At 38.3% G+C, this 17,821-nt stretch overlaps 2 protein-coding genes across 3 annotated transcripts; one reads left to right on the top strand and one right to left on the bottom strand.

Annotated features, from left to right (window-relative positions):
• Positions 1-396: 396 nt before the first annotated feature.
• On the bottom strand, positions 397-9,908 carry poldip2 (polymerase (DNA-directed), delta interacting protein 2). 2 transcript variants are annotated; one of them, XM_054598760.1, is made up of 11 exons: positions 9,707-9,908; positions 4,756-4,837; positions 4,407-4,504; positions 4,221-4,320; positions 3,433-3,508; positions 3,040-3,147; positions 2,773-2,909; positions 2,626-2,652; positions 2,230-2,355; positions 1,602-1,681; positions 397-1,510 (listed from the first exon to the last, which is right to left on the bottom strand). In XM_054598760.1, the coding sequence occupies exons 1-11, from the start codon at positions 9,874-9,876 to the stop codon at positions 1,396-1,398; spliced, it is 1,119 nt and encodes a 372-aa protein (XP_054454735.1). In that variant the 5' UTR covers positions 9,877-9,908; the 3' UTR covers positions 397-1,395. The 2 variants fall into 2 exon arrangements, with proteins under 2 accessions (XP_054454735.1, XP_054454744.1); XM_054598769.1 differs by having other exon boundaries at positions 4,756-4,831; positions 9,707-9,907.
• A 583-nt stretch (positions 9,909-10,491) lies between these two features.
• Positions 10,492-13,967, top strand: tmem199 (transmembrane protein 199). The gene is made up of 6 exons (XM_054602061.1): positions 10,492-10,923; positions 11,008-11,081; positions 11,965-12,054; positions 12,236-12,278; positions 12,405-12,517; positions 13,313-13,967. Exons 1-6 carry the CDS (start codon positions 10,740-10,742, stop codon positions 13,406-13,408), a joined length of 600 nt encoding a protein of 199 aa, XP_054458036.1. The 5' UTR covers positions 10,492-10,739; the 3' UTR covers positions 13,409-13,967.
• The last annotated feature ends 3,854 nt before the right edge of the window (positions 13,968-17,821 follow it).

Genomic DNA, 17,821 nt, shown 5'->3' with positions numbered 1-17,821 from the left:
ATGTGAAAGTGAAAGAATGTATTCAGGCATCATTTCCATTTGGAGAAGTCTATTTTTTTTTTTAAAAAGGAGACAAACTTTTCATGTAATCAGCTTTCAGTGTAGTGAATGTGGTCACATGCTGCATACACTAGTGTTCATGGTGGAATAAAGGAAGGTGTTGTACTGCCCTCTGGTGGAGGCTGGTTGGAGCTCATAAACTAATATTTCTTTATTTAAACAAAACATTTTTGTAGCAGCAGTACAGTATATAAAAGAGGAAGAGGATATACTGTCTTTATTAATAATCATGCAACAAAAACAAAGCACATCAACAGATAAAACACCATTTTCTGCTTCTTTACATGTGAGGACAACACTTGTTTGAGTGGCAGCGACATAAATAAAATCAAGATGTACTTTTCAAAAAAGTTTATTATTCATTTGTTTTGCCTTTAATTACATCTCTATTTACAGTAGCATTTCAACCATCATAGGTGCTTCAAATCACCCATCAAAACATTTTATTTTCTCACATTAACCAGAAAGAATTTCTCGACTCGTAACATCCAGCGTGTGCGTACATGAAGTAGTGACTGAACACACACACACTCCTCTCTCCTTTTTGGGCACCGACACCGGCGGCCAACGGCTTCGTTTAATTACTTTATGTTGTGCTGCATTCGTTATTCAAAGACAACCAAGAGCTGAACTTCACCTTCTCTCCGGCAAACTAAGAAAAGGAAGAGACTTTAAACTAAGATGTGCAAAGCTGACAGACCCTGTAGAAGGTTATCGCTGCTCCCAGAGATGAAGCTACTCTTTTCTGTTGATCTGTGTCAAACTGATTCCATCCACTGTGCTTCAATGCTGTAAAACTCTAACTTCAGCCCAAAAAAACAGCTAATATTCAATCTGATTTCCCACAGATCTCTGACATAACTAAACCGTGATAGAGAGAAGTCTGATAAAAACATAAAAGGAAAAACAGGGATTAGTCGTTTGCAGGTTTTTTATAAATTCAAATGAGAAAATGTAGGAAGATTTAGTCGCGTTTGTAGCTCAGTTGCAGGAAAAACTCCCACGACAATAAAAATACAACCTGCTCAATACACCCCCCTCCCTTCCTCCCAATGCTCTTCCACTTCACTGTGGAGTCGCACATAATACGGCCAATAATTATCTACGAGTTATCGGATGTATTTCTGTTGTGTTCACTCTCACAGGAAAGAAAGGAGCGATGTTGGTCTGCATTTTGATTATCTAAAAAATGCCAAATCTTCCCTTTGCATCTTCTGACTCTTGCTAGTCTCATGCTGAAGGCTGAGGCGACATTAACGGAGGTGTGGGGTTGGGGGGGGCAGATCTACACGACGAAAGCCGGGGGCCTCTCAGGTGGGAGGCGACTCCTCGCAGTTAGAACGTGTAGCCAGCAGGGGGCGCTTTGTCGTCCTTGTTGCTCTCCAGGGAGAACGGGGGAATGCGAACGTCGAAGTGGGAGCCGTCGGTCCTCTCGATGCGGAACGTCCCCCTAAAAACAGAAGAGAACACGGTGACGTTGAGACTCTGGAGGGTTGTAGAAATACGGAGCAGGGATGTGATTTGTGAGACAGTGAACGCACCACATGTGGCCGCTCGGGGCTTGTAGAGAAACATGGCTGCTGTACTGGAAGGCTGGTTGTTCTTTAGACAACACCGGCTCCTGAGAGAGGAAACAGAGACGGGAACAACAGGTTAGAAAGAAATCTGTGTATTCCCACGCCATTAGAATAAATAATAATCATGTTTTGAACAGATTTTTTAATTCCTCTGTGTTCATTGCTCATCAACTATGTACAAATTAAAATATATTTTCTAACTAATTAAAATGGAAGTTTTAAATAAAGTAGTTTTTAAGCTGAGTTATTAATATGACCTAATGTACATACACAGCAAGTTTTCTGCTCTTTTTTTAACACTTTCAGTAAAAAATATATATATTTTGAGTATTGCAATATATTGTGGTATATTGCAATGTGATAAATATTGTATTATGAGGTGCTTGTAAATAAACAGACATAAAAATCAAATGCAGGTTTCTTTTGCAGAAGTTTGGATACTACTTGGTAGTGCGTTGTTTCGGTCGCTTCGGTAACTCTAAAGTTATCAAATACAGACACCCAGCCCTGTTTGAAACACAACTAACAGCTTTTTAACAGTAACCTTATACGTGTTCTCATTCAAGTAAAAGAGTGTTTGTGGTGCACTAACCCGGCCTACGACTCCTCGTCCTCGGACCGTCTCCAGGGTTCCCGACAGGCTGAAGATCCTCCAGTGTCTCTCTCTCAGCTGAACCACCTCGCTGCCCATGTTCTCCAGACGGATACAGTACCGCCACTGCAGGAACACAACACAACACACACACACACACACAGACAGACAGACAGACAGACAGACAGACAGACAGACAGACAGAGACAGAGAGACAGACAGACAGAGAGAGAGAGAGAGAGAGAGAGAGAGAGAGAGGTTAATACACATGGTTTACAGTCACCATGACATATACAGCAGGGCCTGGTTTGCAGCTGGTGTTATCTTCCCACAGTGATGTTCCTTGTGGACCTCTCCACATGAGGTTCCCCACAGATAATAAAATCTGCTACTCACCCAGTAAACATGGGAGTTCTGGGCCTCCTGAGAACAAGAGAGAATTTCTATTAGCACTTACAGAACGAACAGAAAACAGCTACAAGACGCCAACAGGGCAAATCCAAAACATGGTCAATGCACTGCAGAGTTCCTCCGGTGATTTACCCTCATGCCCATGTAGAAGGGGATGACGGTGACCCGGATGTTCTCGGTGGTCTCCCTGTGGACGTCTGAGAGCTCCAGCCAGGGGTGGTTCTTCTCCTGCCACGCCTTCAGGGTGTCTCTGGGGGTGAAGGGAGGAGCTACAGGAGGACGACAGAGCATGAATGACACGGTTGTTATTTTTTTTTTTTTTAAATCAATAAAAATACAATCTTCTAATTCATCATTATTTAAAAATGTGCCGTTGGAAGGATGAAGAGGAGTGTTTACATTTGGCCGGGTTGAACATGAGGAAGCGCTCAAACAGCTCGTGCTGGATGGGGATCTGCTCTGCAGAGTTGTAGGGCAGGATGTCCTCGTGGCTCACGTAGTCCAGACCTGAAGGGAAGGAAACAGAAGCATACTAAATCACACAGGGAGGAAACGGAGAAGGATTAGAAACACATCAAAAGGGAAAGTTTCATATACTTTTTTATGAACTGAGGTCAAATGATTTGAGAGACCGGAATCTAAATGTTCTATACTGAAGTGGAATTAAAGACAGTAGGATGATAATGTCCTCTTTCTCTTATTATTCATCATGAATGCCTGATTAAAGCTGTTAGAACTGTGACAAACATGTGGCAGTGTTATGTCAGCAGTGTGTCGGTGACGGCAGCGTACCTGGGATGGCGTACAGGGCTCTGCTGTCGTCATGGTTGGCCAGAAACGTCACCGCCTCCGTCTGAGACCTCTGAGACTGTAAAAAACAAATTCAAGTGAAAAGGTTTAGAGTTTAGTCTGGCTCAGGACCAGCCCTTAGTTATGCTTCTATTGACAACTGCTAGGACTTCTTATGGTACACTGAGCTCTTTTCTGCTCCTCTTCCTCCATCTGTAATAATCATGTCCCATTAATGCACAATATTCACTTCATTTCTTCCCCTGAGGCTTTGTGCTTTGTCACCTCGTAGGATGTGAGGGTCCAAGAACAGAGGATGCAGTGTGCTGTACAGACTGTTAAGCCCTCTGCCTATCTGTGATTTATCTGTGAGTTTGGGCTACATAAATATATTAAATTGAATTTTTTTAATTGAAAAAGGGACACATTACCCCAAAATCAACTCGGCAGTCTCTTTCCAGAAATCCTGACCCGGTGACTCAAGACAACCTTGTCGTGAGCAGTTTTGAGTCCTCTCTACGACAGATATATCTTTCTTTACACGGCTTTTAAAGTCAATAAAGTAGTCCATGAATATGAGATATGAGTTTACAGTAATTTCAAATTCCTCCTCTGCATTGTGGGGGATGGTTTTTAAGGCGTCTTGCCAGTTACACTCGTTGTTTTCTAGCTTCTTAACAGAACATTTAGACTGGCATTTTTAGTATAAAAGCCTTTGTGCTGCTCGTAGTTAGAGTGTAAACAAAGCTTAAAGGAAGAACAAGCTGTACAGTGACTGTACAGTGACTTACTATGTGAGGACAGTCCCTCGTGTCAATCAGGACTTGGTAGTAGGTGTGAGTCTTCCCCTTCACCTCCTTGGAGCCGTGAGCTCCTGGAGGCTCAGGTTTACTGAAGGACGAAAGACAGACACTCAGTTAAACAACAACAAAAAAAACCCCAAAACAAGCCAGTCTTCAGCCATAGACGGTGTTTACCTCTCCGTCATGGGAGGGGTGATGTCTCTGTCGTAGAGTCGGGCGTGCCACGGGAACAAGACGATGCCTCTGTAGCCGAACACGCTGTGGAGAAACAGCTGAGGGGAGAACAAACAACAAGCAGACCTGGTGATGAGCTGCTGTGAGGTTTATTAAAGCAGAACATTAGATTACATTCACTTGACAGGATCACACTGATGTGCTATCATAACAATACCCACACACTGATTTATCAAAGCTTGAAAACAGAGCAGACAAAGCAGGACGGTTTTAAAGAATATGAATAATATTGACCTGGGAGTCAGACCAGCAGACATGTGATGGTGTTTGTGTGTGTTTGGTGACTCACCTGTCCCGTTTCATATTTTCCGTGCTGCTTCAAGGCCTCAAACATTCCCACCGTCTCCAGAATCTTCCCTTCAGGCCTGCTCCTGCCAAACACAGGCAACACCATTACACACTGGACCCTGTGCACTTTGTGTGTGTGAAACAAACTTCAAAATAAAAGCACCAAAGACTGCATATAAGACTTGGACGTAGTCAATGTAACATCACTCATTGGTTTGTGCAGTTTTGAGGCATCGAGTTTCACGTTTTGGCCGTTGCATCTTGTTTTTTTTTTTCTTCAAACAATGAACAGAAGTGTCCATATTAGGACCGAGGAGGAGTGACGTGGAGACGCCGTATACGTATATGTATATCTTCACATTTCGGGACAGAGTTTGACGCAGGTCTGTAAACAAAACAGTGGGACTGAGATCAAAACAACTTTCTATATGGACAACAGTCCATAAGTCCCTGAGGAGCCTCAACGGGAGATTTTCTCTCCTATGGAGACGATTTACATTCATCCCTTTAAGGAAAATCCCTCCGGCGTAATCTCAATCTCACAACTTTGACAAGATTCAATAAAACACCTCGACTTGTCAGACGTCAACAAACAGGAATATCATTCTAATCTCTGCACACACACACACAGTACACGTTACCGCTGACAACAACAGCTGGTCACTTCAAATAAATAACAGGCATACTTGTGTGTGCTCCCTGCTAAAGCTAATCTTCATGACAGAAGATGAAGAGTGGGGGATTAATGAGGTGGATATATGGACAGTGGGATTTAATATTACACTGTAAATTAAGTTACGGTTATTCTCTTATCGTGGCTGTATTGTGTAAGAATAATAACCTGAGGTAACCTCATTTTTATAAGGTTTATAGCTGAAATTGCTTTTTTTCTGTCTGCTACAGAATATACATCTGCTCTGTGAATCACTCGTGTTCAGGACATTCAGCCACCAACTGGGAGATATTTATATTCCAGATTTTTAGTTTCATAATGGTGAACCTCTAGTTTTGCATTGACGTTCAGTATCTTTGGATACAGCCAATAACATTTGCAAAGCAGGTTTTTTACAAATACTTTCATTCGCCCATTCTTTACGCTTTACGTTTCCTTGCTAGCTGTAGTTTTTTAAACTGCTGTTATTGGAGGATGCAATGTTTGTTTGTGCATAAACTGTAAATCAGCAGACTAGTTTGAAACAGACAGAATGTACAACCTGGTATGTTTGCAACATAGAGTTAAAAAACACTAACAAAACAAACAAAGAAAGCATACCCAAGGTTAAAAATCTAGTGGAAACTTGTGATGGAACAAACCCCCCTCAGGTATGTGGTTTAATAATTTAGATAATAAAAGTTTCCTCTAAGGATTGCAAACATGTTTAAAGCAACCCTGCTGGTAAGATCACACAAAACCGCAATCAAATATCTTGCCCGTTTCCTTCTGGCGTTTCTGTATCATTGCACTTCTTGTGAAATTAATCCACAGCGTCCAACATTCCCTGAATGCAGCATTATGATCTTTTGTGTGCGCGTCTATTCATAGGACGTCAAGTTAGACTGTGCGGTCGCCTGAGGCCGTGCTGGCACTCATTTCAATGTGGCTGAATAAAGACGGTTTTGTTTGAGGCAACAAATCTCAATTATAGCAATATAAAAATGAGATGGTGTGGAGATATAAATAAAAAAAGAAACTTTGTTCAGACTTTGTCTGTGCACTTTGAGTAAAACAAACACACACACACTTGTTTTGTACTTTTTTAAGGGTTCTTGTATTTTCTTTAATTATATTTGTTGTATTATAGTGCATACGTCTTATTATATGTACTATTTATTTTCTTTCTTTTATGGAGCCTCCCTGCAAAAGCATTTTACATGATCGTACTTGTATAACGGGAGTGACGATAAACATCTTGATTCTTTCATAGTTTTTTTTTGTAAATATATATATATATATATATATCATGCTGAAGTGAGTTCACATGGAGTCAGGCAGACGGCACAGGAAAAAAAAACATGCATGATATGTTGCTACAGTGATGGAATAAAATACACTATAGAAATTAATTTCATGTAATTATTCTAGTAATGCATGTAGCTTTCTCTTTAAAATCTATTCCAAACCTTAGCTACCTCATACAAGGAGAAAGTCAAGTAACATCTGGTGGTGAGTTCCTTGGCAGTGGACGGCAAAAAGTTAAAAAACATTTTAAACTTGGCCGACACTGGAGTCTACAGTTATTTATTGGCTGCAGCCCTCAACTAATGTTACTGCCTGCTCTCATCCAATAACATGATCTCTGGTTTTCATGATTTCATGTGAATGCAGCATAAATAATACTTTAATCCCCAGAAATATCCTGATGTTTTCAGAACATGTGGCCTTCGCAGCTCTTTGAACACGTTTTTAACTTTGCCTCTTCTCTTGCTTCTACCTCTGAATCAACCTGAGAAATGTCAATACACAGTGTGGCCAGAGAGATAATCAGATCTAAATATAGCCACCGAACCGTAAACCCCTGAAAGCAGCCTCAGCCGGCAGATCGCCCTGTTCAACAACTCGCTCTGCCAACAAACAGAGGAACGGTTTGACATGGCTCGTCTCCTTCAGAGTGAAGCCGGGTCATTGAGCAACAGAGCTGTCGTCATGTAGGGGAAAGGTTGTCAGCAACAGAAATAAGACAGGAGATGTGATTACACAATGAAAAAACAGTTACATAAACTAAAGAGAGACACAAGCTGGTGCTGAATCACTGCTGTAATTCAACCCACCTGCACTTCCTCTCACAGAGGTTATGTTTTACACATAAACTCTCCGACATCATACCACCACATTTCATACAGCATCTTTTTTTCCAGGTCAATCCGACAGAGGCAGTTACAGAAACACAAAGACCCACTTGGTTTCTCTCTGCACTGATTTACAGCAATGCTCCTTTTATTCTGCAACAAGTCAGTTCTGCTGGTCTGAACAAGCAGAAAAGAGAGCAGCTGACACACACTGCTGCTGCTGCACCACCCACAACAACAACAAAGAAATGTCAGAGAAGCTAGAAAATGTCTGGACGTAATCACTAAATTATCATTAGTAATGTGCAGAGTCAACATACCAGCCCCCATGATACTAAAAACAGCACTAAGTCAGTGAACTACGGCCACGTTTCCAGGCTGAGCGAGGGGGAAAAAACAGCTTTGTCATTGTGTGTGAGGTCGGTTTCATTCATGCAGCAATCTGAGTGAAAACTACGGCATCCCACAATAAGTCTGATGCATTAAGTAAAGAAATATAAAAAGTGTGCATCTGCATGGTGCAAAAACACAAGCAGAAAGGTCACTTTTGTCCATTTTTTTCATGCCAATCACAATAACTGTCACTAATAACATTAGTAAGGACTGCTGTGCATTGTGGGTGTTCTAGCTCCGATGTCCTGGTATTGGTCCCATGTTTGCACACTTATGGCTGGGAGAATTTATGATTTATAGTTTTTCCTGTACCATTTATACCAAGTAGCTCTGGCTTTAATATCTCTGGTCATATTGGGAAGTTAATGAGCAGGAGTGATTTGTGGCATTAAGGGATTGTCGCATCTGTTTTTCACTGACGAGGCAAAAACAGAGAGATTGATGTTAAAGAAATGATGCTGCAAATATATTCTTAATTTTTCTTTGTTGATTATAACAAGCTTAGGCTATAAATAGTTTGACATTTGCAGGACAGTCTTCTCTTCATTAGCAGCAGGATGTGATATCTAAAAATCTGCTTTATTCCTTATTTATTTAATGGATAACACAAGTGTAAGAAAACACATCACAGCCAAGAAAAGAAGTAAATAAGTGTTTTGGTAAAAAGCGGTTACTGTTTACTCTGCTGAACCAGTTCCATTGTTTACTATGTTATATGTTGTCTTGCACTACATTATCAAAATACTCTGTCGAGTCTCTGACAGACTCAGGCTTTGTTTAATCTGAGGCCATTGATTGATTGATTGATTGATTCTGAGAGGAAGATTGTCATTTCTACAACCACATCAATGACTGTAATCAATACATTTTAATATAAACTCAGTGGTAATCAGCAAATGTTCATGTTGCAGAATTTAACTGTAAACAAAGTGTCAAAAAGACAAGTTTGAATCTTTCTTAACAAATATTTAGGAACATTTGATCAGTGTCTATTCAATTCAGAGATGTAGATCGGTGAAATAAAATCACCTCTTTTTAGTATTACATGGTTTTTTTTTTTTTACATATACACTACTTTGAGCTTTATAGTATGATGGGATGTGCTATAGAAATAAGACTATTATTATTATCTAATGTTATATACACACACACACACACACATATATATATATATATATATATATATATATATATATATATATATATATATATATACATATATACATATATATATATTATATATATATATATAAATATATATATATATAATATATATATATATATATATATATATTATATATATATATATAAAATATATATATATATATATATATATATATATATATATAAATATATATAATATATATATATATATATGTGTGTGTTATATATAATATATATATTATATATATATAAATATATATAAACAACAAATATCTTTTAAACAGTTGTTACAGTAACATGTCATTTATAAAGAACCAAAAGTGCTATTTAGTTAGTAAAAAGTGATTAAATACTGCAACCTTCAGACAATAACAAACATTAATTCACCTTATATAACGTTTACTTATTTAATATAATATGCATTAACACATTATAATACCTGAATAAAGTTAAAGTTACTTAAAACAGGTTAAATAATTACATAAACAAACATGGCGGCTGCTTTAAGCCGCACTGACAGGGTCAACGTGGACCACGTGGTCACGGCGCCATCTTGGATTCCTGTTAGCATGTTAGCATGTTAGCACGGACAGAGCAGCGTGCCTCACCGTGACGACATGAACCGCCTCTGCTGGACGCCGCTGGGCAGCCCGCAGGCTCGGCATTGAACCCGCGGCCTGAACACCTCGAACCCGCTGGTGCCGTCCACGACGCCCAGGATCCTGTTGTATCTACTGACGGCGCTCAGCAAGCCTCGGCGTATCGCGCAGGCCGCCATCTTTGCTCTGGCTTGGCCTCACATACGGGCATTTACAGGCGTAATAACGCTGCGTTCATGCCACGTTGTATTTTACGAACACTGTGTTATAAACATGATTTTCTCTAATTTTTTAAAGGACGCAGCTTACAAATTATTATTATTACAACACAAAATATTTAATTATATTTTATTCTCACAGCGCAATTTTCATTAATCTTGTTAAAAAGTGAGCAACAAGCATCAAACTCACATTTATGGCAAATTAACGTTTTTTTTAAGCGCACCGATCTTAATAGAAGGTCAGATGTGATTAATCATAATTTAGACATTAAAACAAGTTTTAAAAACGACTTTTGTTTAACACCAAACATATGTTTATTGCACGTAAATCCAGTTAAATCCCCTCCACTCTTGGCTTTACGAGCCTAAAAAGGAGACCGTGAAGGCACCTGGAGAGCTCCCGTGTTACGTAGCAACATTTTATTTGAAAATGAAATAAAACATTATTTTCTTCTTGTAATTAAATATTATACGTTTACAAAGATATTAAAAAAAATGGTTGAAATCAAAAAATTAATTCGCAATAATAATAATAATAAATATTCGCGAAGTCGGTCACATGAGCCACTACGTCATCGTGTCACATGATAAACAACATGGCGGCCTTCTTGGCTGCAGCGAAGATTCTCCTCTAGCTGCTTTTAGCCTTTTAAACGCCGAATTTCAGCTTTTTAACGACTTAAACTGTTATGGATCGTCTTGAATCTCTTTCTTGAAGACATATGAACACTTACACCTCTAACATCACCGAGAATAAGCTTGTTATATTCATTAAAACAGCTGCTTCGCTTTAAAATCCGACTTCCGGTTTGAGTCAAAACATGGCTTCTGCATTTGTGGTTGGGGGTAAATTCAGGAATAAAGTGACAGAGCTGTTAGAAAATACTGACTCATGTCTGCCCAAGAGACTGAGAGGAGAACTGGAGGAGATCCTAGGAGAACCAGAACCAAGAACCCTGTCCTTCAGCACAGCGAGGACACTGAAGCAGTACCTCCAGGACAAAGGTAACATCTAATAATGATTAATACTAGCTGTGCCATTAATAATGTTAATATGACATGTGTCACTTTGGCTGTTCCTTCCTGCAGGGCATCCCTTCTACCTGCATGAGTTGTTGGAGGACGGCTCGCTGCACCTCCCTGAGGTGGTGAAGCCTCCCAGAGTGAGTGAAACCTCTAACACGTGCATTAGTGTTGGTTGCATTCAAAGCATTAACTTAAAGTTACTACAAGGAACTTTAATCTGGTTCTGAACCAGTCTCAGTTTAGTCCTGATCCTCTATAGACCTCCATCAGTAAACCAGACCATCAGAGAGAAGATCGTCTGTTTCTATAAAGTTATTCTTAAAGCTCGTCATCGGAGCCACCGGGTCGGATTCTGGAGAAACCAGATGAAATCATGAAGGTTCACCAGAAACTCCTTCAGACCAGACTCCAGCAGAGACCAGTCCACCGTGGACAGACCCAGATCCAGCAGAGACCAGTCCACCGTGGACAGACCCAGATCCACTAGAGACCAGTCCACCGTGGACAGACCCAGATCCAGCAGAGACCAGTCCACCGTGGACAGACCCAGATCCAGCAGAGACCAGTTCACCGTGGACAGACCCAGATCCAGAGACCAGTCCACCGTGGACAGCAGCCTTCCACCTGCAGTCGGAGCTCCAGAGGGAGGAGGAGAGTCCCCGCTGGGAGCCAACACCACGCTGCTGGAGACCCAGGCCGTATTACTGGGCCTACTGTAGTGAAGGGGGGCATGGGAGAACCAGAACCAGAACTGAGCGGGTCAGACTCTTAGACCCTGCTGCAGTAAAATTAGAGGTTTTTTGAAGGGACTCTGGTGCTCGGAAACACTACCACAAAATGAAAGTTCTTTGCAGTAACTTTAAGCTTTAATGTGATAAAAACTTCCTTAAAGATGGAGCCCAGTTTCTGGAACTTATCCTCCCAATTAGAGTGCAGTATTCTCATTTTCAAAGGAGGTATAAATTACCTTAATACAGGTTGCAAACAACTGTAATCAAACTGTTGACTCTTCTCTCTCAGAATCCTGAGCTAGTCGCACGTCTGGAGAGAATCAAAGCCAAACTGGCCAACGAGGAATACAGCAGAATCACACGTAATGTCAACACTCAGGTAGGTTTTTTATTTACATTAAAAATATCTTTATCAAGGTCAAGGTGTGATTTCATGCTATGAGATTATACAGTCTTACTGCATCTGTTAAACCTAACATTGGAGGAATGCATGTCTGTTTTAGTCTAGATCTGCACATATATTTTATTTTTATTTGATAAATATTTCTCTTTGTCTTCAGGAAATCTGCCGTAAAGGAACATTAGCTGATTTTGGACGGGAAGGTGAGAGTTGTACCGTTTTAATCATCTCATTACAGGTTTCAATGCTTGTTATATAACCTCCATGGCAGCAATCAGAGGCTGAATTATAAACTTATTCTGAAAATGAACTCCTTCTTCTCTCTCCAGTGCGGTCGGTCAAAGCCGTGGTGGCGACCGTGTTCAACTTCCTGGTCACGGTGGTCGCCGCTTTTGCCTGTTCGTACATGGGGAGTCAGTACCTGTTCACCGACACCGGGGCGGTAAGAGAACATTTAATCAAACAACAGATTCTAAATGCGAAGATGTCGGCCATATTATCTGACCAGAGAATTGTTCTTGTTGCTGCTGATGCAAATTTAAGAAATAATGCACTCCTGTTTTTGTTTATTTTTGTCAGGTTTTTCTTGTGTTGCTTCAACTGTCTTTATTTGTGCATCTCTGTGGTGCAGAATGACAATAAATGATCCTTTTAATCCTTAAATGCTATAAACGTAGCGTCTCTGTGTCCTGCTCCGGACAGTTTTCAGCTAACATTCCAATAAAATCCACTTATAATACTGATATAAATACTCTTGTAATGTTTTTACTTTATTTAATTGTGTTAAACTTCCGGCCTTTCTTCTTTTTTTTTTTTATTGTGTAGAAAATTGTATACAGACAAATGTAGACAAGTACATGAACACATATATACGACCCAAGAAATTATACTAAGTAAGACAGGGAGAAACAAAGGGGACTATATATATAAATATATATATATATAAATATAAAAAGATTGTCACCTGAGCGCAACTCAAGTGTTCTTAATGCTTTCTCTCATCAAAGTCACTTTCCTAAAGTAATTAGACATTTTAACGTTTATATATATTCAAGAAATTTGACTCTTTGATATCTATAAATTAACATTACTTTAATTTAACTTCTGTGCAGAAAGCAAAAAGACTGGAAAGTGCCTCTTACCCAATGCGTCTGAACCAGGACACAGAGACCATAGTTTTGCTCCATGTCCCTAACTTTCTCTCTTTTTCTTTTGTTTCTGTCACTCTGTTTTCCAGAGAGTGATAGCGGCCGTGATCGCTGCCTCTGTGGTCGGGCTCGCTGAGCTGTACGTTCTGGTTCGGACCATGGAGGGAGAACTAGGGGAACCGTAGCAGCTGCTCCAAAAGAAACGAGGACTTTCTGCTTTTATTTAACAGGACAGTTTGTTAGAAGATACCGAGGATTCACAAAGTGATGCTGAAGGGAAGCTGGAACATTACAGGAGAGCAATGTTCTTTGACTTCTGCTTTATCTCACATTCTGCCTTTTTTATAGACAATTATTTGGGAATTGAACCGCCAACCATGTGGTTAAAGGAGCTGCAGCCGGCCCTTTTTATTTCAATGAAAAATGAATATTTCTTATTTATTCACAGTTATTTTCTATGTTCATTTACTTATAATTCCTTCCATTCAAGTAGAGCTAGTTCATACAGTTTGGTGTTAACTTCCCCATGAAGAACATTTGCATTTTGTTTATGTTTATGCAGGAGATGATGGAAATAATGTCGAGTACACTCTGGAACTGATGTTGTAATGGGAAATCTGCAAGTTGCTGTTTTTGTTTGTGAGCTTAAATGTTCCATAAATGTAGATGTATAAAAGGATAACGCTCGTGTTATTCTATGTTTTTGTTATTGTCAACAAATTAAATAAAAAAAACAGGAAAATACGTCTATTTTAAAATTCATACCTGTTATTTTCTAGTCTGAGACATTCCATAAATATTAATAAACATGAACAACTCCCTCCCAAATCCTATAACAAGAGAAAAACAACAAAAAAAACAACATCTTAGTGTCAAATTAAAATGGAGCCGCTCCAAACTTTGATGACTTGTTTAATTAATATTCACAGAGCCTCCTCTCTCGCTCTGATGAATCTTCTGCATCACAAAAGAATACAGTTACATCAAAGAAACACCAAAGAGATGATAGAACAATGGCCAAGCGTCAGGGAGAAGAAAACACTGAATTAGTCAGAAAAGAAGCCTATTTATTATGTATGACTGTTAAAAATCTAATAAAAAAATTCAAAATTCAGGACGAGAATTGTATTAAAAGTTCCTAAAATAAGAGGAAAACTGCACAAAATGTTCCCAAAATACTCGTTTAACACAAAATTCCTGTAGTTTAGTTCACTGTTTGGGTTAATTGTATAATTTATCAGTTATGTCCTCTTACTCTTATGCTTTTAATATGACATGAAATATCCATCAAATATGTTACTTAGTTGGAGGGTATCCCTCAAGGAGAAACGTTGAATAAGATATATCAGGGCTTAAAGTATTCAGTGTTGGAAATAAACAAAATATACTTTATTACCACCTTTATCCTTTAAGATTTATGATTTAATACTCTGTCCTTTCAAGGAAATAATCCACTTTCTTTTACTGAAACTGCAAAAGTTCTCGAGAGAACAAACTCCATCAACAGATGAAGACCATGAGATCAGGCTCGAAAGCTCTGGAACAAAAATCATGAACCAAACTATTTTGTCAAGTTTTTATTTCGCCTTTGTTTTGCTTAAATAACCCGCCAGCTGTGGCATCAGATAATATTAATGTTTACTGAATTATTCTATCATGCAGCTCCACCTGACAGATGTGCTAATCATCCATTTCTGTTGGTTCTCGCTGCTTTGACGTGAATCATGGAGACGAAAAACAAACGATTATGCAGAAGCCGTGATATGAAGACTTACAGAACAATAACACCGTCTGTCTTATTTCATATCTGATCCCTTCTCCACATAGGAATTCATATTTATTTTTTGGTAAACTATCCCATCCTCCTCTTCATATCAGATTAAAAGATGTAACTACATCTGGAATACAAAAAATAAAAAAAAGGATCTTCCTAAGATCTGAGATTTGACACCCGGATTAAAGGTTTATTGAAAGATTATTCGGTATTAAAGATGATTATGATATGCAGAGATCTCTGTCATATTTCCCCCTTGTATTATACCGCTCATGTAATATTTCAGAAACTTAAATCCAGGCAGAATTACAGAGCCTGTAAGCTGATAGACCCTGAGCTCTGGCTTTAATTTACTTCTTATTTTTCATTTTTTGTCCTCCTCCTCCTGATACTTACAGTATCAGAAATATATTTTGATTATTTCTGTCATGGTATCTTTCCACAAAGGAATCATTTTAATCAGGATGTTTTGGAGGGATAATACTCGCGGTGGACGTAAAGCATTAAACGTGCCTCAGAGCAGGAAAAACAGGAGCCGACATCTGTGAGAAGAATCCATGTCGAGAACATCATGTCGGTTATGAATCCTTCAGTTGGTCTGGTTTATTTAGAAAAACATCAAAACGAGACGAGAAACACATCTGGAACGAATCCTGAGCTTTTAGAAACTCACAACTTTCAACATATTTTGCATTTTTTTGGGCTCAGTTTTCACAACAAGAGTTTCCTTTTGCAAAAAAATTGAACACACGCAGAATGAGCTTTATATATTTCTTGTATGTGTTCTTTCTTGTACTTTGTATTTTGTTATTTTTGTATTTTGTTGTCGTGTTCTCTTTGGTTCAATCTGCCAAGAGAATAGATGCAATTTATCTTAAAGCTATAATCTTATAAGGTGCATTAAATTGTGACGTTTAAAAAAAAAAAAACACTGTACATGGTAACTTTTTAAATACAATAAATCAATATTTTTTAAAAATGATCTCACATTGCACACAAGTAAAATTAAGTAATACAACACACGGGACATTTATCAGAGCATTAAAACACTTTATGATCACTGAATTTTTTATAATTAAAAAATAAAACAGTGCAGCCAATTCTCATGAAAACACCTCCTGCAGTGGTTTCTTCTTCAGCATTAAAGGAAAATGTGCAATTTCAGCAGAAGTTAGTAATTTCCTTTTCAAAGCTTTAATTTAATGTGCAAAATTGCCGTATATAAACAAAAGATAATTTCGTCTAAAGTCTGATTTTATACTACATTAGGCCTACATCTAAAATTCATCAAAGATAAAATGATTGTAGTTTCTTTTCTGTATCGACCACAATTGTTTCTATTCAAGACACTAAATGTTTAAATCTTTTTTAAAACTGTAATGCTTGAAATATTGAAAAAACTATTTACACAAACATGAAATCAATTCATTACAACATTTGACATTTATAAAAACATTTCTTCCACACATTTGATACTGGGTAAAGTCCTTATGTTGTAATGCTGCTCACCTGCCAATCTTAAAGGGACAGTTCACCATAAAATCAGAAAAACATATTGTTCCTCAAGTTATTTACCAATCTGGAATGTTTTGATGTGAGCTGTTCTGGAGATATAATCTAGAAACTATTTTCTTTGGAGAACAGTTCCTACATAAAACTGCTAACAATAGAGTCTGTGGATTAATGCTGCAATCCCATTACATCGGAGTCCCGACTTCCAATCTAAATGCCTCCCTGTGGATCTGCAGGCGAAAACATGGACGTCTGCAGTTTACATCACTTACCACCGCACGATTAAAGAAAGATAAACCGTGTTTAAAGTAACAATCTTTAAATAAACAACTAGAGAATCCTGCAGGGAAAATATTCCTGAGCTCACAAAGAAGCACAAATGAAGTAATTGGAAATGGAAATGGAAGCTTCAACGTTATAAAAGCACGTTTCACAACACAAATGCTCCATAAAACACTACATAGAGAAAAAAATATATGAAAAGGTGATTCACTGCGTGAGCGACTACGTTGCCATGACGTTATTATACATTATTATTAGAAACCGGTTCATGATGAACAAATGTATTTTTTGAGCTATTTAGTTCCATTATATTGGAGAGATCTTCAAAAGATCGCACAATAAAACAACCTAGATTGATATTAGCAGTACAGGACAAAGAAGAGAAATCCCTATTTTTGATTTTGTGGTGAACTATCCCTTTAAATTAAGAAAGAATGGTTGCAAACACACATTGCATTAATTCAGTGATCTGACTCTTTAGTACACTAATAACTACTGAGCAATCTGACTTTGAAAATATGTTAAATAGAAGTTTATTATATGTTTATTTCTCTGTTTAAATTAAGGTTATTCAAGTTTGAAAAGTGAATGTTTACATTTAGTCTTAGCCTTCGAATTATATGTAAAAAAAACAACAATAACAAAAATAAGTAATGATGTTTTAAAATATGGTCTTTACGTAGCCAATAAATCCTGGTCTTTAGTAGAGCTAAAACACGGAGGCAATGTTCAAATTATGTCTATTGCGCAACCAAAAGCATTGAAATATTTGCCGTTTGTGTCTAAAATGAAGATTATTTGCTATTATCTGGAAGGGTTTGTTGTGAAAACTGAGCCAGAAATTCACGTATTCAAAGCACAACTTTAACACACAAAGAGACAAACCAGGAACAACAGGAGAACATCTCTATACAGATGTTTGAGGAACAATCATCTCTGGTAACAAACAGGACAGATGTAGACATGGAGAACATAAATGAGTCAGTTTAAAGGAGTTATCAGGTATTCATAGTTTCCACATCTGGACTGA

Source organism: Anoplopoma fimbria, chromosome 1 (assembly GCF_027596085.1).
Source record: "Anoplopoma fimbria isolate UVic2021 breed Golden Eagle Sablefish chromosome 1, Afim_UVic_2022, whole genome shotgun sequence".
Taxonomy (NCBI): Eukaryota; Metazoa; Chordata; class Actinopteri; order Perciformes; family Anoplopomatidae; genus Anoplopoma; species Anoplopoma fimbria.
The sequence above is the reverse complement of the archived record's forward strand: the minus strand, read 5'-3'. Positions and strand labels throughout refer to the sequence as shown.